At 42.4% G+C, this 23,312-nt stretch overlaps 1 protein-coding gene across 1 annotated transcript; it reads right to left on the bottom strand.

The window, feature by feature from the left end:
* Window positions 1-7,293: 7,293 nt before the first annotated feature.
* Window positions 7,294-20,524, bottom strand: ppib (peptidylprolyl isomerase B (cyclophilin B)). Its single transcript, XM_084334640.1, has 5 exons — window positions 20,323-20,524; window positions 18,954-19,067; window positions 15,019-15,112; window positions 10,064-10,248; window positions 7,294-7,748 (listed from the first exon to the last, which is right to left on the bottom strand). Exons 1-5 carry the CDS (start codon window positions 20,455-20,457, stop codon window positions 7,626-7,628), a joined length of 651 nt encoding a protein of 216 aa, XP_084190766.1. The 5' UTR covers window positions 20,458-20,524; the 3' UTR covers window positions 7,294-7,625.
* Between the last annotated feature and the right edge of the window lie 2,788 nt (window positions 20,525-23,312).

The following is a 23,312-nucleotide window of genomic DNA, read 5'->3' as shown; positions in this document are numbered from 1 at the left end:
GGTCCTTCATCATTGGTGTCAGTGGATTTATGTACTGGTGTGTGGACGTGGGTGTTTGTAGTGTCTGTATGTCAGGATGTGTGGTATAAAAACCAAAAAATACATACAATAATATTCCATTTTATAGACAATAAAAGAATAAAAAAGGAACAACACATATTAAAACCCTTTGTTCACTACTCCCAGCTTCTGCTACTTATGATCCACCTCTTTATAGCTAATTTAAAAGTGGAGAAGGGGCTTATGGTCTTCAACTCCATTGGTAGGCTATTCCATTGTACTGCTGCTGAATATAGGAATGTGTTTTGGCCTATTTTCCTATTGCATCTCACTGGGACGATGTCTGTAGGGCTCCCCCTGGTGGCGTGTCCGTGTACATCCCTTACCATGTTAAAATATCCACTGAGGTACTGAGGGACAGTATTCCCGAGTATCCTATGTGTTATGTTGAGTTTTATTTGAGAGACCCTCTCCTCAACCCTGAGCCATTTGAGGCTGTTAAAATGTGTCTGTGTAAGGTGAGTCCTGGGATGGAGTTTTAAAATCATTAATTTCTAACTAATTTGTTCTGAGCTGTCTGTAGCCTACCTTTCAGTGCTACTGTGATGCCAGTGTACCAGGAGGAGCATGCATAGTCATAATGACATTGGATCAGTGCCCCTGCCAGGACTTCCATTGCTGACCTGTTAATATAGGTGGACACTCTACCGAGAAATTTTATTCTCCGATTGATCTTTGTGACCACCTTTTGTGCCATGCTCACCCCTGATAAGGTGTTGTCCAATATACATCCTAAGTATGTGACTTCCTCCTTTGCTGTTAACTCGATATCTCCTACCACTACCTTGAACCCAGGAGACCTCTTAAGTCGTATGGCCGAGCCAAAAAGGATAGCTTCGGTTTTACCCAGGTGTAGGGATAACCTGTTTTCGACCAGCCAATGACTGATCTTGACAAGCTCTAGACTGAGTGACCTCTCTACTTCTCTTTTGTCCTGATGGGAGACCATGAGTGCAGCATCGTCCGCAAATAAAAACAGTTTACAATCAAACTCTCCCCCCTACTGTACTCTGTACTGTTCAAGCTGCTGCGGTCAGGCAAGCGCCTCCGCATACACGCAGCAAGAACAGAGAGACTATGGCTCAGCTTCTTCCCTCAGGCCATCAGAACACTGAACACTGATCTCTCCACACACAAGCACACATGAACACACACAAACACACACACAACACACATCCTGCACTCGCTCAAACCATAGGTCACTTTAAACACACAAGAAAAGGACACTTTAAAGGAAGGGAAAAAGGGACACTTGAAAATAACTTGTTGTGATTATTGCATAGTATAGTTAGTGATAGCCAGTATAGCATAGGGACATAGAAGTAAAACTGTATATTGTATAATAGTGTACATAGGACCCAGTGCATTTAAGTCGTAGCTCAACATTGTATTGCAATTATCTCAGGATTTATTAACATGTCTATTTTATCATGTATATTCTACTTATTTTATTACTATTTACTATTATTTACTGTTGTATTCTTGCACAATCGGAGCGGGCATAGCCAACCACATTTCACTGTATGCCCTGGTATGTATGTGATGAATAAACCTCATGAATCTTGAATCTTATGATTCGAACCCAGTCACTTTTTTACTTTTTAAAGATCCCCTTCATTCACAATATGTTTTTTTTCTTATGGTTAGCTCTTCTTGGAGGCATGCATCTGACTATACAGATTGTTATTTGTGCAGAACTTGGAGAGGGAGAACTTCGCTGTATTTCATTGAAATCTGAGTTGCAGGTGTGATGCCACTAATAGGTTGAACCTATCGTGGCCCAATATGTGTTGACATCTTGACATCTTTAAACACAGCATACACAGAAAGCTGATCAAGTATTGATCAGACACGAATGAACATGGACTGAAATGAACTGTAGATCTGGTATGTCATCATATATGTGTCATTTCAATGGAGAGTCTATCTTGTTTACTGAAGGCTAACATCTTGATTCGAATAATTCTTTATTTTTACACCAAGTCGCATTCGAGTTAACAGACTCTGCATTGACCATTTTAGAAGTTGGACCATTTCAACAACTTTGGGGTAAGCGTTTGACACATAAGTAGTCCGGATTTTATGTTTATAAAAGGCTTCTGAGTAAGTAAAATAAAATTACATAACATACCGTTGCCCAGGATATCTCAAGTTAATTTCAGTCTATGTACATATACAGCCGGGAACCAGCAAATGAGGTAGGACAAATGTATTAATCATCATGTGTAGACTATAGAACAACAACATAAAACTGAATATAAACAAAAGTGAGTTGTTCACGAGACAGTATAAAATGTTCCCTTTGCTGCAAGCTGTCTTGCTTGTTTTGATGAGTACTGTCCATGGTGCTGAGAATAATGTCCCTGGTGTTGCACGCTACTGCTATTTGATGTGCAGTACTGTCCATGGTACTGATGCAACTGTCATGATGTCACTGTTTTAGTGACTTCGTTTTGCACTAATAATTCACTTAGGCCTCTGTTTGTGTATGAATTGTAACTTTGATTTGTTGGCCGCTCCATAAAAACAAAATGCCCTGCCAGCTAACTTCCTCTGGTGCCAGGTCTGATTGACATTATCTTGAAAGGATATAAGCTGGCAACTTGGTATTCCTGGTAAATATCAATGGGTGCAAGAGAGTCGTTTTGGTTTCAGCATTGGGGGGGGGGGGGGGGGGGGGGGGGGGGGAGTACTTTTTTGTATACTTTTATGCATACATTTATGGTGGAAATGTCTTTATTTATGTAAAGGAGAAGGCAACATTCAGGTACCCGCTGACACAAATATAATGTAATGTAATGCAGTAAGGCTCTCTCAGGTATTATTCTGTATTGCATTCAAATATTTATTCTCCTGTATTGTTTCTGCACATTCAAAACACATCACACATGTTTTGGGGTTCATGTACATATCAACAAGTCTTGCGCAGTGGGCAAGGTGCTCGCCACTAACGCAGGAGATGCTGGGTTCGAGCCCAGCTCTCGGCGTTGCTTCCGGGTTGGCTGGTCGTTCATACTAATACAATTGGCAGTATTAGGGGGTGGGAAAGCCGGTGGGTGGGGATCGGACGTTGTCGACAGCGACTCCTACAGGTCGGTTGGTGCGCCTGTACAGCAGAATCAGGAAGCAACGGGGGCAGCGTGAGCCTCCCACGCGTTACTCCTCGCCACTGAGAGATTGCGCTGTGCAGGTGAAAAGATGCGACGGCTGCCTCCTCGTGTACCGGAGGGGACACGTGATGCAAGGCTTCGTCCACATTGCAGCCGACCAGTGGGAGGCATGGTCTAACAACGTCCGAGACAGGGGAGGGTAGAATTGGATAATACGAAATTGGGATGGGAGAAAAATAGAAAATGGGGAGAAAAAGTAGATGCAAAAAAGAAATCACAAGAAATCCCATTTAAAGATTAGGCTACTTTTACAGGTATCATGTTGTGCACGGCAGTAGGAGAGTAATCAATATTCTTGTAAATATGGGAATAATTTGCGTTGGTGTTTTGCCTTTCTAGTTTACAATTATATATATGTATATGAAGATTAATGTTTGTTTTGGGTCTCTAGATGTGGGAGGACCTCTGGAGTCTAGAGGCACATACTGTGACAGCTAGACCTCAGGCTGACTAGGCACACACACTAGGGGTGGGAATCACCAGTTTCATCATGATACGATACGATATCGATTCTTTGGACAACGATACGATATTTGCCGATATCACAAAGTCTCTCACGATACAATACGATACGATTAGATTCAGGTGCCTGCAATCGATATGAGATGATATCATATGCCCATGTAACACAATCAGTAACATTTAGATCAACAAAAAAAAGGTAATGAAAATATCATTTGACATTTGTATTTTTGAGCTCTTCCAGACATTTAAAGGAAAATCAATCTATTGTTTTTAATACAAATAGACCTCCTGTTCACTGTAAAGTGCCACGTTTTTATATATTGAGCTTTAAACTTTAAGCTACATTTTTTGGAACTCAAAACTCACAACCTCCCTCTCCCAAACTGTTCCTACAACAATTTGTTGATGTTGCATGATCATGTATAGGCCTACATTTATTATGTATTATATTGTTTATGTTTAAATAACATTTAAACATCAAACTCCTCTGACCTCATCTGGTCTTTCCAAAGACGCGCGCACACACACACACAGAAAGGGAGAATGCTATACTGTAACATCTACACACACGGAGCTACTGCTGTTGTTCTTGGGCGGATATGAGACTCGCCACAGGATTTTCAAAATAAGAGTATCGATATGAATCGATCTTATTACATCGCATCGATCCGATTCGATTGTTGATAATTACATCGATGTATCGATCTGGATCGATGTATCGTCCCACCCCTAACACACACCTGAGCTCAATAGAGCAATCAGCAGCACAGCCTCCACCTTTGAATATAGCTCTGTTCACTCATTTGTATGTCTGTATGCCCTGAAGAAGGCCGATAGAGGCCGAAACATGTTGGTGTTTTTTTAATGGTTCTACTATGAACTAAGCTATTTATTAAAGCCTTTTTTATATACTAGAAGAGTGCCTGGAACATCCTTATTTTTATTCAACTGACTTCCCTCATCCAAGAGCACCTTCAAAAAAAACACTGGAGTCACACCACAAAGACTCTGCAGCCCTCCTTCTTGTTCAAGTCAATATTTTTGTCTGTTGATATACATGGGGCCCTTAAAAATACCTTTTTATTAAAGAAAATGTTACCTTGGAAAGTATTCTTGGCATACGACGACTTCTAAGGAATGACACAAGTTTGCACTGGCTCGCATTCATCTAGAGGCGAGACCACAAATTATATTGCAGATATTGAACTGATGGATATTTATACTTAACATTTTTTAAATTATTATCAAATAACAGTAATAGATGGACCTGGTGTGTTCATCCCCACTGGACATTTAAAAGGGCAATATCACTCAATTTACTAATTAATAGGACTCATTCCCTATATGGTCATGGGACAGTCTAATGAATATGAGCAGACATGAACAACTCTCTGCATGCCAGAGATCAAAGACTAACTTAGAATCTGAGTGAATTCCATAGAAGACAATGAATGAGAGACTTGATTATGTGGTCCCTCTGAATACAGAGTGTTGCTACCAAGGTTAGGTAATATAGTAAGATACCAGTTTTGACCGTTAAAAACTGCCTTAGGTGGTCCCCTTCTTGGAAAGTATTCTTGGCATGAGACGACTGACTTCTAAGGAATGACACAAGTTTGCACTGGCTCGCATTCATCTAGAGGCGAGACCACAAATTATGTTGTAGCCGTCCCATGTACACGTACTTACATTCATTAACCCCTGGCTTGCACATCGCAGTCACGAAAGGGGCTAGATGCATTGCAGACCAGAGAAAGACGTTCGTCTTGTTTACATCAGGGTCCCCCATTTTCAATTCATAGTGACCCAAACGATTGAAAAAAAGCTATTGAGATTTGAATGTAGTTAAACTACCACCCAACTACTGCGAAATGTGGCTAAACTAGAATGTAACTGACTGTGTAGTTAACTACTCACCAGCACTGCCTCCAGTATCCCTGGTCATGCCTGCAGTACAGGGGTGTGGAACAGGGATTCCTCGCACGCTGGGGAGCTAGCATCTTTGGTGTGAGAGGCCCCCTGCAGGCTTGTCTAGGTCACTACAATCTGCACATTCAAATAGAGCAGTTTTGACTTGTGTGTAGTTATTGCAGATATTGAACTGATGGATATTTATACTTTTTTTCTTTCTTTTTTATTATTATCAAATAACAGTAATAGATGGACCTGGTGTGTTCATCCCCACTGGACATTTAAAAAGGGGAATATCACTCAATTTACTAATTAATAGGACTCATTCCCTATATGGTCATGGGACAGTCTAATGAATATGAGCAGACATGAACAACTCTCTGCATGCCAGAGATCAAAGACTAACTTAGAATCTGAGTGAATTCCATAGAAGACAATGAATGAGAGACTTGATTATGTGGTCCCTCTGAATACAGAGTGTTGCTACCAAGGTTAGGTAATATAGTAAGATACCAGTTTTGACCTTTAAAACTGCCTTAGGTGGTCCCCTTCTTGGAAAGTATTCTTGGCATGAGACGACTGACTTCTAAGGAATGACACAAGTTTGCACTGGCTCGCATTCATCTAGAGGCGAGACCACAAATTATGTTGTAGCCGTCCCATGTACACGTACTTACATTCATTTTTCCTTTTCATAAAAAGGACAGCTTTTTAACTGACTGTTACAGATGTAGCAAACTGTGTACATGTAACGGGGAAGCCCGTGGGTATATCCACAATCACGGAAACAGGTGTTTTGACGAGTGACTGTGGCAGTGCGGGCTGGTAAATTAAACTCACTTCCCCATAACAGGGTTAACAGACGCATAGGTACGGTAGTTAGGAGTGAATTCACTTCTTAGTGCAGCGGCCTGTGTCGTCGCCCGCGGACGCGGGAGCCCCCTGTTCGACTCCCCCTCGGGACATTCTCATTTAACATCAAACACAACGCAGACCAGTATGATCCATCACATACACAGTACTGACCCAGTGTACTAGTGAAATGTGCCAAGCATGGTCACAGCTTGAACATTCTTTGATGATGTAAAGGGCTTCTGATAAAATAATTTGGTGATATTTGTATTGCAGTCTCTAAAAGGTGCTATAGATATCATTCAGCCACTAGATGTCGCACTAGAGCACCAGCATGTCATTTATCCAATCAGGGGCATTCACATGGGGAAATAGGAAGTAAGGACAGGATAAACTCTTGAAACATGCAAACATTCATTTTGGACAGGCCAACATTTTGAAAATGATCAATTCATTAATAAAAAATGTTTGGGAAGAATACCTTTATTCCACATCTAAAAGCTCTGTGGATGGATATACTCTTTTAAAAATTATTACTCCATATAAATATCTATAGCACCTTGAAAAGTCATAGGTGAATAATTTTATACAAAAAGCTAAAAACTGAAATTGGGGGAGGCTGAAAATACTCTCTCAAAGTGTTCCGTTTGGAGCCTCATCATCATCATCATCATTTCATATCTAAAACAAACATCGCCTGTAACGTTTGTAGCCCAGTCATTTCATATCTAAAACAAACATTGTAATGTAGGGCGCTCACAGAATATTACATCATTATCATTACGATAAAAATAATGTAATTCACCACAATAAATCATTAATCATCGACAACCGGTTAACAAAACTTGGAACCTTTATTCAATATCTCTTGATCATATTGGTCTCCTTTTTTCTTTTTTTTACAAAAAACGCCGAGAACAGTCAAGTGCAACTTGGAATGCTCGTTGGTAAATGGACCCAATGTGTGCCATCATGGTATCTTGATAACGGCGCCGTTCTGGCGCTTATTAGAAAACAAAATAATAAAATTGGGACAGCGAGGGCCGCCGGACAACCCAAAGCCCCTTCAGTCGGGACCACCGGGTTGTTAGTGGTAACACGGCGGCCCGCACTCTCCCCACCACCCCCCCCAGTCCTTTAATCTCCACGCCCTCAGGCAGCAGCACTTTACTCCTTGGCGATGGCGAAGGGTTTCTCTACTTCGATCACGCCACTGTCGTGGATGGAGACGTCTTTAAGAGGCTTGTCCCGCCCGTCTGTCTTGGTGGCCTCGATCTTCTTCACCACATCCTGGTGGGATGAGACGGACAGCTTAATAACATTCATTCATTCATTCAAACCTTTATTTCAACTCGTTAGGAAGCTGAGGTTTCCCTCATTTACAGCAACGGTGAGTTTACAATCAACAAAATAGACAAATAAACAAGTCACATAACACAATAGAAATTCAACAAAATCCGTTAAAACAATTGTCGCAAGTTGACAGTGATTGATCGGAAATCATTCCTTTAAATTCTGTAAATGTAGGAAGACTCTAGAGCAGGGGTCTCAAACTCACGGCCCGCAGGATGATATTTTGCGGCCCCCTACTGGACATCAACGTTTAGTGTTAATGCGGCCTGCGCGCAACTGTTTGCCGAGTCGTTGCGCGAGAGTTGGACGTTTTATTTATTTTATCACTTGTAGGCTACCATAGCGCAGGCTCATGACAGCAACGTTATGTTAGTGACTTGGTTGAAACGTGATTCCGGAGTGATATCAAGTAAAGTGGAAGGAAATGCATCCTCGCTATCTCTCTCCTAAAACAAAACATTTGGAGGGGATTATACATACATACCACTACACTACCACACACATACATACATTAGAGCTGCCGCGATAACCGCATTACCGGGGTATCGCTGTTGCATCACGCCCACCGCAGAGTTGGGCTGAATACCGCATCACCGCTGATTTTTTTAATAATAATAAAGTAGCGCCCAGACGTTGGGACTTGCGGCTCTGCAGATATACCCTACTCGGTTCCAAGTGACCCTATTGGGTAGAAGTGGTACCAGAAAAGTCATGTGAAACATTGCAGACCACTGATTGGTCAGAAGAGAGACGCGTCACACATTGGAGTCTCTGAACAAAAACAGAACGCCGCCATCTTTACTGCCTCGCTAAGGATGTATTTCATTCAGGATTTGTTTGCGACAGCACCAAGTGTAATAAACAGAAAAGGATGGATTCACTGTGTATTCGGCCTCATTTATTGATGAAACAAAACCGACATCAACCCAATATTATATATATAGTAAGGAAAATATCAATACCGCGGCAGCCCTAACATACATACATACACATACATACATACATACAATTAGGATTATATCCTAGTATTGCTTGATGGTCTGAACCAGAATTAAAACCTAATTTGGGTAAGAGCTCAAACATTTTATGCCCGGATAAAGTCAGTGGAGAGGCCCCATATTTTACCACCAATAAATTCTCTCCGATTTCTAGCTTTAGTAGAGACTGGTGCAGGTTCACAAATACTGACTGAACTGTCCTGAATTCTTAAAATGGGCGACATTCCCACTTAAATAATAAAAACTCCTATACCTTTCTTACCGTCTCAATAAAGAACCCAATTTCTGCGTCTCCCTCTGCCTTCCTACAGTCTCAAAAAACCTTCTCTCATGAGTCTCCTTCTCGGCCTTCGTACTGTCTCAGTAAGCCCCAGCTGTCTGCTACCACAGGTCCTATACGTCAGCCCGAGCTGTCTGCTACCACAGGTCCTATACGTCAGCCCCAGCTGTCTGCTACCACAGGTCCTATACGTCAGCCCGAGCTGTCTGCTACCACAGGTCCTATACTTCAGCCCCAGCTGTCTGCTACCACAGGTCCTATACGTCAGCCCCAGCTGTCTGCTACCACAGGTCCTATACGTCAGCCCGAGCTGTCTGCTACCACAGGTCCTATACGTCAGCCCCAGCTGTCTGCTACCACAGGTCCTATACGTCAGCCCGAGCTGTCTGCTACCACAGGTCCTATACGTCAGCCCCAGCTGTCTGCTACCACAGGTCCTATACGTCAGCCCGAGCTGTCTGCTACCACAGGTCCTATACGTCAGCATACATCAGCCCCAGCAGCATCAGTAACTATACCTTGATATAGTATAGTATAATATAATATAATATAATATAATATAATATATATAATATAAGAGTGCTGCTCAAACCTGTTAATGTCAAGGACCTCAAATTAATGTGTAAATCTCATGGACCCAGATTTGATGAGACTGTGCCCCCATCCTATGATCAGATGGTCATTCTTGTACATTATTTCGTGCCAACGTCTAGTAGTGAATAAAATACTAGATTTAACTATTCCCCATTTCGCTGGTGGGACCCCGAAGAACACGAACCCCCAATTTGAAACACAGACACTAGCTAGTGAACCCGATGCTATTTAAGCCACCGAACTAAACTCTACTTCATTGTCGTCCACTATACGTGATGGTTAAGTAGCCCAACAACAGACTCATATAGGTTAATGCGGTGATTATATGGGGACAATAAGACGTGAATAGGACAAATTGCATTTGGACACTCGAGACTCACCATGCCCTCCAAAATCTTTCCAAACACAACGTGTTTGCCGTCCAACCACGGCGTCTGGATGGTGGTGATGAAGAACTGGGAGCCGTTGGTGTCTTTGCCAGCGTTGGCCATGCTCAACCATCCAGGCCCGTAGTGCTTCAGCTTGAAGTTCTCGTCAGGGAAGCGATCTCCATAGATGCTCTTGCCTTCAGAAAAAGGAGGGGGAAGCATGTAATCAATACCACGCCTTCTTAAAAAAAAAAAAAAAGGACATTGTAGAAATGGCATTTTCCAGTGTATTGCATTGTTTTACAGAATGATAATATCGCTGCTGGTGGGACAAAACCTCATAACTCCAAAAACCCAACTTTTCAGCAGATGAAAAAAAAACTAACAGATTTGAGGGCGAATAGAGTTACGAGGTTTAGACAGATGATTGGTTTAATGCTTTCCCATTGTGTAGATTTTGTAAAACCACACACACATGGAGGATGATCTACTGAGTTAAAGAAAAATTATAATAATAATATGGAGTTAGGAGGTTTTGTCCCGCCAGCAGTGATATGTTAAATATGTGCATTGTGCCTTTTCTGCAGTTCAGCTGCGACAAGAACCCTCCCTCTTGAAATGGGCCCTTCGGAATTGAAGCCACAATCGACCATAGTCAATAACGTGCGTGTGAAGATATCTTGATGAAAATATACGTGTACACAAGATGGCAGCTTGTGCGCAAATCTTCTGAAATTTGTTCGATGGTACAGGCTCGTGCACCACTGCTAGATATATGATATTGTATTTGTATGATAAAAGCAGCGCTCTCGTTACAGGTACAGAAACAGCCCATTGAGAACAGGACGGAAATAGAGAGCTATAGAGGTTGCTAGAATGCATTATTAGTGTTTTTCTCCTATATTAATATTGTTGAAAATTACTGAAATGTGTCTACTTTAAATGAAGATCTTTAAAACCGTTAAAGCCCCAATCCATAAATGTTTCTACATGTGAGGTATGTTAAAGGAAAACGCCAACTTTTTGGGAAATTCGATTATTTGTCATCTAACAGGGCTTTTGAGGTGATGAAATCACTGCGCCCAGGCAGCCGTGGTTCAAGTTTTGAGGCCATGTTTAGACGGAAACGCTCGCGGGTGAATCCGGAATTTTTTTCTTTTCGGATGTGCCTTTTGTTCATACGGCAACGGCGCTTTTGCGGGGAGAATCCGCAAAAAAGTTAAACGATACACCTTTGCGCTATCATCTGAACAGTCAAACCGCATAAAACGATGACGAAAGGGTTCTCAAGGCTCTCGCCGCGTACTGCTTACGTCACAGGCATGCGCCAGTAGCCTAGAAGCGTAAACAAAGCGAACAAGCATGTCTGATTCTATCCACGGAGATCACCTGAAGGCTACATTGGCAGTACTTTTAAATACACACGAATCAGTCCAGCGGCTATCACAACTATTAGTGACTGGACTGGAGCCACTGTCTGTGTGTGACTCTGCTTTGGTCCAATCACATTCCCCCACCCACAGTCTGCGAATCAGAGACAGAGTAGGGCGGGTCTTCACAGCATGCTTGGTTGTCTCAACGACTTGAGGCAGTGTAGCAGGGCTCCGTCGTCTCGAGTCGACTACACTTTTACAGCCTCGTCTGCACGAAGAATTCCCTCCCGAAACAATAGTCTAAATGCAAAATTAAAAGTGAGACCGCAAGACGACTTCTGCGGTTTCTGTTGAGACTCTCTCCGTCTAAACATGGCCCGAGTATATATCTGCTTAGAAAACGAAAATGGCAAAAAGAAATTCTCCACGTGGTAAATACACAGGTCACAACATGTTTACAAGAACGTTTTGGAGTTGTATTTAGAGTGTATTTCGTGACTGTTTGCCAGGCTGCTGCTGGTCCAATTCTACACTGCCATAATACAAAGCATCCTCACCTCATCCATCACAGTCTGATACGGTTCCACTGATAAACACACCAAACACAAACTCCAACGCATCACCATTAAGACAGCCTCCAAAATAATTGGCTGCCCCCTCCCCTCTCTGGACTCCATCTACACCTCACGCACAGTCACCCGCTCTGGTAAAATAGTCAACGATCCTCTCACCCAGCACACCACTTATTCCAGCACATGCCCTCAGGTCGCTACAGGTCCATTCTAACCAGACACACACTCTTCACAAACAGTTTTTTCCCCACAGCAGTCCGAACACTGAACACCCTGGCCCGCCCCCCTTTGCACAGACGGGCAAGGATCTGTCACTGACTGACACTGTTACCGTGACTGTCCTGTATGTATATATGTATTTATTGTGGGGATTGGGAGGTGGGAGGGGGGCGTTTTGATGTTTGATGTTGATGTAACCAGTGCTTAACAATCTGTACCGCAAACAATTACCACCAACCATCGTTGTGTGGCATTAAAGTATCTTGTATCTACACTGGCACACTACTTCCAGTGAATGACGCTAAGCTAGGCTAACAGTGCGGCTGTTCCCTAAGCCTAATGCATGCACACACAGAAGAAAAGGGTATGTATCTGCTTGTCCAACTCCAGGATAGATGGCAAATAAGCTAATTTCCCAAAAAGTTGGCGTGTTCCTTTAACACACATTTCTTGAAGAGTTGATTTGTAGATGGTTTACACACATTTTGGAATGTTAACCCAATGAAAATCTTAATAAAACTTCTACTCCAGTGTTAGAAACATCATCAACGTGAATAAACCTTTTACAGACACGAAATACAGCAAATTACGCATACTTGTTAAGTTTTATAATCTGTATTGAATCTGTATCATCATCAAGTCAGCTTTACAAATAATAATTATTATTATTATCATCATCATCAAGAGTTCAGTAGAGAATGAAACTACAGAATGGAGCCGTGTCTCCATCCCATTTGGTCTTTAAAAGCACAATAAGACAAAGTGCCTTTGAGAGAGAAGCCGTCGGGACTGAAAGAAGCTAAATTATTTAGTGGTACAGTTACAGTAGGGCCTATGAATTCACTTTTAGTTTCTCAAATTCCATTATTTTCTGGCTCCTGATTTTTTACTAATTTAGCCCGCCCACAAACAAGTGTGTAAATGAAACATTTCAAAAAGGTGCATCCTTTTTGTCCCACATTTCCGCTGTATAAAAAAACTATTTTTAATTGACGACCACCTCTCTCGTAAACCTCATATACAGAGTCTGGGGCGAAAAAGCTGAAATTGAGGTTTTTATTTTAGAAACGAGTCTCGTTTTTCTCTTGATGTCAAAGAGACAGACTGGTTCAAGCAATGTTCTTGCCGGTTCTTGACCGAGGTGATGCGGTCAGATGCGCTAATAAATGCATCAGCCCATTGTCTCTATATGTTGGATACTGTATTATGGCTCTTTCATCATTGTATATTGTATTCCAAAGTCAATTGGCCCGCTCTGTCAAGACTTTGGCTTAGTCATTTCTATGTTTTTAACTATAAAGGAATTCTGGGTAAACTCCTGTTATTTATCCGTCTTGCTAACCAGAAAACAGGGAACATGTGGGTTACGGGACTGGTCCTCGAGTTCAGACTGAATTAGGAAAGAAGGCCTTCATGTTTTCCGCACCATATGCATGGAATAGCCTGCAAAATGTACTTTGCTCTTCTAGGATCTAGTGAGCACTTCTGAAAAATCCCATTCCTCATGATGACCCAACACCATGTGGGGCAGATGATCTTCTACAATATGTGTAGAGTGCCACCTAGAGGCTCTGATTTATTCTGGAATGAGCAACTGCCACCTATAGGCTCAGATATAATCCGTTAATGAAGAAAAATTGTGTTCCAAGTTTTCCAACCACCACCGAATCTCAAACGAGGCAGTCAAAAGAAGCAGTGTGGCCGTCTTCTGGGTAGAAAACTGGGGTGGAGTTTTCTGAATTTGCCTCCAATGGCACAGTAACTGTAGTGTTGTTTGGTGGTCTTCCTGTGTCGATGAGTCAGTGCTCACTGTGCATCTCTATGAGATTGACCCAATTTTCGGAGAGGTTGTGCTTTCGAGACGAAGAAACCGAATCTGTTCTTACGTGAAATTAAATATGCTATTCTATAAAAAGGATACGTGTTCCTTCAGTTTTATGACACTAAGGTGATGAGCACAACGTAATTCCCATACTTTTTTTTTTATCCACTTTTTCTCCTCTTTCTATTTTTCTCCCATCCCAATTCCATCGTGCCAATTCTTCCCTCCCCTGTCTTGAACGTTGCTCGCATATGCCCCCCACTGGCTGGTTGTAGGGAGGATAGAAGCCTTGCATCACGTGTCCCCTCCGGTACGCGTGAATACTTTGGGCAGCCGAAGAGTGCTTCCGCGTTCGAGTTTTGCGCTCCGATTGGCCAGGTCATGTGACATGTGCGCCAATCGTGGGACAGCAAGTTCTGTGCCTATTTCCGGGTCTAACAGCCTGCAAACTACCTGGCGTTCTATCGCCATGCTCTAAGACAAACTCTAACCTTAACCAACTTCGAAAGAGTGCCTAAGCTTAACCGTCGGAATCAGGGCAGGCGTTCTATCGCCATGCTCTAAGACAAACTCTAACCTTAACCAACTTCGAACGAGTGCCTAAGCTTAACCAGTGTAGAAACTTGCGGTCCCACGATTGGGCGTACATGTCACATGACCAGAAATGACCTGGCCAATCAGAGACGCGGAAACACTCTTCGGCTGCCCAAAGTATTCAGGCGTCCCCTCCTGTACACGAGGAGGCAGCCTGTCACATCTAGGACTGTGTATGTCATTCACCGGAGAGCTCAAAACAGAGAAACACAACAGGACTGTATGTCCTTCACCCAAGAGCTCAAAACGGAGCAATACATTTGAGGAAAATATCTACTTTTGCACAAACTGTTTTTTAAATATATATATATATATACATCTTTTCTCAAATTTGAGAATTTGGGGAATTCTCTCAAATGTGTTACTGGTGTGTAGGTGTCAAATTACCGCCAGTGCCGTCTCCTCTGGTGAAGTCTCCACCCTGGATCATGAAGTCTTTGATGACTCGGTGGAATTTGCTGCTCTTGTAGCCAAATCCTTTCTGGTCAATGGAGAAAACAACAAAAGAACTTTAGTCTCTCACACACACACACACTGCCTACAACGCAGCATTTCCTCTCGTATGTCTGGCTCTATTTCCGTCTAACTAGCATCTCATGGATTTTATTCGTCAGAAATGTGTGTTTTTGCGGCTGGGTGGCGCAGCGGACTAAGCGCTCGTCACCAACGCGAGAGACACTGGTATCGAATCCGGCTGTCAGCGTTGCCCTGGGCTTGGCCGGCCGTCTTACTGGCTCAATTGGCAGAGTCAGCGGGAGGGAAGCCGGTGGGGTGGTATTCTGGTCGTTGTAAACAGCGACTCCTACAGGTCGGTCAGGGCGCCTGCACAGCGAGGGAGGGAGATGGTGAAGGTAGTGTGACCTCCCACACGTTACACCTCGCCAATGAGAGTCCGCGGTGGCAGGTGAAAAGATGCTGCTGGCTGTCTCCTATGTCTCGGAGGAAGCATCTGATAAGACTTCAGGGCTCCCTAGACCGACCAGTGGGGGGCACATGCGAGCAACGACCAGGAAGGGGAGGGGGGAATTGACATAACGACTAAATTGGGATGGGAGAAAAACAGGAGAAAAAGTGAATAAAAAAATAAAATGTGTTTTGTCAGATACATTTTTTACTTTGTGTAAGTATGGCTTTATTTGTATAGCACCCGGCCTTGCCAGCACAAATGCACAGAGTACTTTACACGTAAAATAAAAACACAAAATAAAAACACATCCAAGGTAAAAACTGTGTAAAAAACAGTGCTTCACCAGTTTAAAAAACAAAGAACAGGTCAATTCATAAAAATAAAATAAAAAACAGGCATGGTCAAAACAGAAGAAACTAAATCACGTGTGTACGCGGCCAAACGCCAACCTGAACAGGTGGGTTTTTAGTTGACCCTTGAATGAGTTCACAGAGGGGGAGGCTCTCAAGACCTGGGGAGCTCATTCCAGAGCCTTGGGGCCACAGAGGGGGAGGCTCTCAAGATCTGGGGGAGCTCATTCCAGAGCCTTGGGGCCACAGAGGGGGAGGCTCTCAAGAACTGGGGGAGCTCATTCCAGAGCCTAGGGGCCACAGAGGGGGAGGCTCTCAAGACCTGGGGGAGCTCATTCCAGAGCCTAGGGGCCACAGAGGGGGAGGCTCTCAAGACCTGGGGGAGCTCGTTCCAGAGCCTAGGGGCCACAGAGGGGGAGGCTCTCAAGACCTGGGGGAGCTCGTTCCAGAGCCTAGGGGCCACAGAGGGGGAGGCTCTCAAGATCTGGGGGAGCTCATTCCAGAGCCTAGGGGCCACAGAGGGGGAGGCTCTCAAGACCTGGGGGAGCTCGTTCCAGAGCCTAGGGGCCACAGAGGGGGAGGCTCTCAAGACCTGGGGGAGCTCGTTCCAGAGCCTAGGGGCCACAGAGGGGGAGGCTCTCAAGATCTGGGGGAGCTCGTTCCAGAGCCTAGGGGCCACTACTTCAAAAGCTTGGTCGCCCTTAGTCTTTGTGACCATGGCGTTTTGTTAATGAAACATTATCGTGACTCCAGACAGATCAGCCCGTCTGCACTTCTCCTCATTACGCTGCTTTCATGAATGAATGAAAACTTTATTTAACAGATTGCAGAATGGGTACAATACAACAGTACGGCTCAATACACACAATTGTTAAGGGGATGCAGACCAGAGAAAGACATTTGTCTTGTTTACATCAGGGTCCCCCATTTTCAATTCATAGTCTGGTGTTGGGGACACTAGGCAGACATGTCGCTTCCCAAGGGAGCTCACTAACTGCACCTTCTGTGTAGCTAGCAAACAACAATGATGATCAAATAAACACCCAATAAAGCACTTGGGTGTTGAATTTTGGGCCTTTTGTCTTAACGAGTGTCACTTGTTGTTGTTACTAGAGCTGTGGTCCATGGACAGTGAAGTTATGTTGGAATGTTGTATGCATAGAGCTCAGAGCTCAGGTCACAGGTCACTGGAGCTCACAGGTCGATGACAGAACTACACACAGCACTAAACCGTGTGTACTGTACCATGTCTAATGTTTACTCCTATAACCCAATTATCATAAAGTAACCCATACCAGCCACCAGGGAAATGTGGTTAATGCACGGCTTGGCATGTATAGAGCTTACATAAGTCCAAATATAATACTTCTAAATTATAAACAAACAATACAGAAATATTATTTTGTGTAATATATATATATATATATTTCTTTTTATAATATTGCCTGAGGGCCATAGATGTCCCTAGATGCCAAGAACATGCAAATGGACCTTGTAGAAGTGGAGCAATCTTCCATTTACTTGGGTGTGCACTTTTAGGTGAATTTTCTGAAAATATAGCTAGTGCTTAAGAAGAGGTTAAGTTTATGTTAATTTGTACAATTACTTTTAGATTCCAAAAATGGGGGGAGACTATGTAAACACTTCCTACACGGTTCACCTTATATATGGATGTAAACACTGAAATTACAGCTGAAAGTCTGACCTCAAGTTCAAGTGTAAGTTTCTTTAATTAGTGGTCATACAGAAGTACAGAATACTTTTATACAAAATGCTTCTTACTGTTACGCTCCAGAGACTGTGCTAGACAAGATAAGTATCAAATAACATAGTATAGCATGTAAATTAGAGCCTCAGTCATTGTTCATTGTCATTAAGACTAAATCATCATGTGATCTAATGTGACGAGTACAGAGTCAAACGACATGTGATCCAATGTGATGAGTACAAAGCCAAAACCACTAAAACATTTCCACTGAACTCAGACATACGGACTGCTTCAGCCACTTCATTTGGGGGATTTGATTTAGGCATCCATATTGATATACTCCTAAAGAACAGCCGAGTGCACAGGTGCAGAGCATCCATATTGATATACTCCTAAAGAACAGCCGAGTACACAGGTGCAGAGCATCCATATTGATATACTCCTAAAGAACAGCCGAGTGCACAGGTGCAGAGCATCCATATTGATATACTCCTAAAGAACAGCCGAGTACACAGGTGCAGAGCATCCATATTGATATACTCCTAAAGAACAGCCGAGTACACAGGTGCAGAGCATCCATATTGATATACTCCTAAAGAACAGCCGAGTACACAGGTGCAGAGCATCCATATTGATATACTCCTAAAGAACAGCCGAGTACACAGGTGCAGAGCATCCATATTGATATACTCCTAAAGAACAGCCGAGTACACAGGTGCAGAGCATCCATATTGATATACTCCTAAAGAACAGCCGAGTACACAGGTGCAGAGCATCCCTTCTCCATCGGTTGTTATTGGAGGCCACAAGAAGCTGGTGCGCCAAAGTGCATTGAGCCCAAACGTGCATAGTTGGGAACGTGAATCAATCAATAAAATTTGATGACTGTACAATAAAAATGTTCCATCTACGCGCCCATGCCAGGTTGTGCGGTTGTTTGCATCTATTCGAGCTCTTAAATTTATTAATTTCCACAAGCATTCTTAATCCACTTCTCTACCAAATCAGTGATAACCAACTAACCAGAAGACCACAATATGAATATGATCATAAATTCTTCTTGACGTTTTATTATTTGTGGTAAAGTGCAAAACGATTATGATCTTGTGACGACTTGGATTATTTTTTTTTTAAGTGTGACCACTGGACAACATGGACAAAATATGGCATCACATTTTTCTTATTTTTGACAGTATAATGATATTGGACGATATTTATTTTTTCCAGTGCAAAAGTACAGTGTGATTTGGCATGGAGTGTGTGTTCCACGCCAACTGGCTATTGGCTAAGCCACATGGAGTGTTCCATCACCAAAAAGGTCACAGCTATTGCCAATTCACGCTCATTAATATCTCACCTCCCCAGTTGCCAGGCTGATGAAGTTGTCAACCGTTTTTGGAACAGTTTTCCCGAACACTCCAATAATAATTCTTCCGACATCTTCATCTCCAATTCTCATGTCGAAGTATACCTATGAATTTAGATACAAAAATAAAAATGAAGGCAAAGAAATTTTATAATTTCATCGTGAAAGAAAATAAGTAGGGTAATCTGCTGACAACTACCACAAACACAAAATAATCATTCGATTTTTCCCGGTTTCCTACACCAATCAAATCCATTTGGGATTCAGGGCATGCCTTAGTTAGCACATAATGTCATGAGTGCATGGTCGTTCTTCCAGTGTTGATCAACTCAGGCTGATTGGGAACATGAATGAATGAAAAACTTTATTTAACAGATTGCAGAATGGGTACAAATACAGTACGGCTCAATACACACAATTGTCTGGGGATGCAGACCAGAGAAAGACACGCGTCTTGTTTACATCAGGGTCCCCCATTTTCAATTCATAGTGACATTTATGACACACAACATGCATGACATTTATGGCATAGGGACATACACAGGTTGGTATATAGTACTGTTACATTTGTGACATAGACGATATGCAAATATACAGTACTGTAAATCAATAAATACAAAAACCGGTTGTGCGGCTTGTTTGTTCAAATCAGGCTGGTTGCACATTGATTACAAATTGATGAAAGAATAACTTTCCCATTACAAATTGATGAAAGAATAACTTTCCCATGGCTGCCTCCTCTCCGTTGCTGCTGAGCCAATAGGCTCATAGCTTCCTGATTTGTAGACGTGGCCAAAATCGCGCACCGTGAGTCTGACAAGTCAATAGGGGATATCTGCAGAGCCGCAAGCCCAACGTCTGGGCGGGGCTTCGTGGCTTGGACTAGGTTTGAGACGTTGGGCTTGCGGCTCTGCAGATATACCCTACTCGACAAGTCAGGCTTTAAACACATAATGCAGCAGGGCCACTGACAAAGTGCAACTCGGTCGCATTTTTACAGTCACGAATGCAAACGATATCTCAAGGTTACATGGGTGGATTCATTGGACGCATTTGTGTGACTAGTATGGATTATTAATGCAGCCCCACAGTCAAGACTACTTAACAATAACAGTATCGAACACATCATCCAGCTAGCTATAACAGAGCCTAACCCAAGGCCCATTTTGGCAGCTCTGGGGTTGATGATCCACTGGAAAACAAGCGGTGTGTGTGTGACGTGGCTTTTTAAAATGCCAAAGCAAAGCAGTTGCTAATAATGCTAATAACGGGACGCCAGCTAGCTCAGCGTTTAGCTTTGATTAGTTTGCATGATCAGCTTGCCTCGCCGCGCCGCCTACACCATTATTATTATTATTACCTTCGCCGTCACTTTTGGGCCCTTTTTCTTCTCGTCCGCGTCCGAGCCGCTCGGGAACAGGAGGAAGATCACTGAGCCCACAATGACTGTAACAGCTACTAGGAACTTCATTTTCCTCTCGCAGATCCGAACCATTAAATGAAAACGGGGCAGCCGAGAGACGGCCAGGGGTATCTGCTACCTTTTATATGAGCCGGGTGGGGGGGGGGGACTCGGGTATCCGGGGTCTACTCGGGGGCGGGGCTTCCAGATCACCGAACAGACGCACACGACTAGGATTGGTTCATGCTTTGTAGCGCGTGACCCAAATCACCCAATCAAGTACATACGCGTATAATGCAAGTTTTGACTACGTTTTCAGTCCCAGTCGAGAAGCATTCCTGGCTCAATAATAATAACGTGACCCAAAAGCTATTAGCCTTTTAGCTATTTATAAACCCACAAAGCCTAATTCAATATTATGCCGTTGCAGCATTCCCATGCTTTCTGTACATGCAGGGGACTTTTTTTTTCTTTCTTTTTTTTTTTTTTTAATAATGTAAAATCTAATTTCAGTAAATCTACTATTTGTTCAAGCAGAATGGTTAGCTTCATTCACAATAGGTTTAGGTAAACACTACAGTCAAATAGTTTGTCGTATAAATTGCTTTTCCTTATACTAGCTCAGGCTAACGACAAACTAATGCCAACTCAATGGGGATAAGCTCACACACACAAAGTTGTCTTCAGTCATCTTGTACAGACAGGAACTTGACCCCATTGACTTAGCATTCTTTTATGGTTAACTATCTGGAGTTAGCATGAGGAACAGCATGGATTGTGCTGAGAAAGGATTCTACCAATCAACAACATCATTGGCAAGTAGGAAATAGGGATAGGGCTCCAAAAACCATAACTAGCCAAGAGTCCAAGTAAAGAAAATGTAATCAACTAATCAAAATCACATCATCAAAGTGCATTCCTGAGATGGTTTGGGGGAAGAACAAGGACAGTCATAGTCTTTGACCTATATTAAACATGAAACATATTTTATTCCAAATGTTTAATAGAGGTATGTATGTATGGAAACATACTGTAACTGTACATACAATGTTCTTTCAACGATCTCAGACAATTCAATTAGCATTTTCCTTACTTCCTTAAAAACAATTGTGGCAAATTTTAGGAAAATTTCTACTTTTGCAGAATGATGTGAAAGTAAATTTCAGTGGCACTCTAGTATATCTAAATAACTTTCTAATTCGATTAGTTAGTTGGAACTAATCAAGTATGAGTGCCTATTTTAAAGGAACATGACAACATTATGGGAACTAAGTGTGCTTACTCCAGTCAGATTGATTGATTGAACATTTTATTAACAGACATTTACCGGGGCCAGTTTCGAATTACAGCCTCCCGTAGGTGCTCTTTGAGAGCGGTTTTGAAGGTTTGATTGATTGATTGATTGATTGAAAATTGTATTAACAGATTGCAGAATGGGTACAATACAGTACAGCTCAATACACACAATTGTTAAGGGGATGCAGACCAGGGCCCTATTCCCCGTACCTGGTTCAACTAAGTCGATCAAGAGTCCCATTATCCAGATTCAATTAACCCGATGTTTGAAGCCGGGATTTTCCTGTTCCTCGAAGGTGGATTCAGTCTCGTTAACTCGAACCAGACTTGAGACCCAGGATAAGTGCGCGCGGCCGCTTCAGTTGAAAAGCCAGCACGTATCGATAGCAGAAATCCTGATTTTCTAACGGCATTGATTGATTAATTGATTTAAAACTTTATTAACAGCTATGTTTGAAGTCTCACGGTGTTCCATTAGACAGACCAATTGAACACCACAGATACCACAAATTCTTCTACTCAAGAGAGACATCGAGAGGTTTTGTTTCAGAATTTTATCATCAATTACTAACGTCCTCGTATGAAACCCTCCAACTTGACTCTGTCTGGAGGAGGGATATACCAGACCTGGAAAATGACTTTGATTGGCAAGGAGCCTGGGCAAATGTCCGACTTACATCAAGGAACCCGGATCATCAACAAATCAATCTTAACTATATTCACAGGACATACTTGACTCCTATAAGACTGTGCCGAATGGGGCTCAAACAAGATTCCAAATGCACCCAATGTACAAATGGGGACGAAGGGACATTTATGCACATGTATTGGGACTGCTCACCAGTTAAGGCATTCTGGAAAGATGTGACCCAACAAATATCAAAACTCGTATCTTGGAATATACCTGTACACCCCTCGGTATTGCTGTTGAATGATGTTTTTGAGTTTGCAGTGAATCCACAGCTAAAGAGATTGGTTTTATCGGGTATCACAGTAGCCAAAAAGCTGATCGCATCACGCTGGTTTCAACCGGAAAAAATGTGCCGTAAAGTTTGGTTTCTTACATATCTCGATGTAATTTACCATGAAATATCTACAGCAAGAATTCTGGGTCTCAATGAATCCAAAATGTCAATGTGGTTAGAAGTGGTGGAGAGAATAAAAGCTAGCTTATAATGGTAGTGTCTGGTTAGGTGCGAGGGATAGTGGAGGTACTTCTCAAGGTGGGGTCCGGGAGGGGGGGTTTCGAGCTGAGCATATGTATGTAGGTTTTTTTTTTAGATAACAGGTATTATGGGTATATCTTATATAAAACAACTAACCAAAATGTGATCTCATTGGATGTGCCCTGACAATTAATGCTTGTATATCTTATCGTGTGTTGTCATGTTTGTTTATATGTTTGTTTTAAAAAAGAATAAAAAAATAAAATACAAAAAAAAAAACTTTATTAACAGATTGCAGTACGGCTCAATAGCCTCTCCGACAAGTTAAATGCATAATCTATAGGCTAATTTTAAGTCCCTCATTACCCCAATCAATCAGATTATATTTCTTTAAACTTGCCTGCTGGCAGTAGGTTTATGGAATGGATAATCAAATGAGATCTTGCTAGCGAAAATAATTAGTTCAACTGTTATACAGAATAAGGA

This window comes from Notolepis coatsorum (assembly GCF_963971535.1).
Source record: "Notolepis coatsorum genome assembly, chromosome: 18".
Taxonomy (NCBI): Eukaryota; Metazoa; Chordata; class Actinopteri; order Aulopiformes; family Paralepididae; genus Notolepis; species Notolepis coatsorum.
Note: the sequence above shows the minus strand (reverse complement) of the source record. Positions and strands in the feature narration are given on the sequence as shown.

What these genes read in the sequence shown, in the direction of transcription:
- ppib (XM_084334640.1), bottom strand. Translation starts at nt 20,457, where the DNA reads ATGGTTCGGATCTGCGAGAGGAAAATGAAGTTCCTAGTAGCTGTTACA. An exon ending in GCCCAAAAGTGACGGCGAAG is followed by an intron (nt 19,068 to 20,322) that starts GTAATAATAATA and finishes CTAAATTCATAG; the next exon opens with GTATACTTCGACATGAGAAT. An exon ending in GAAAGATTTTGGAGGGCATG is followed by an intron (nt 7,749 to 10,063) that starts GTGAGTCTCGAG and finishes TCATCCCACCAG; the next exon opens with GATGTGGTGAAGAAGATCGA.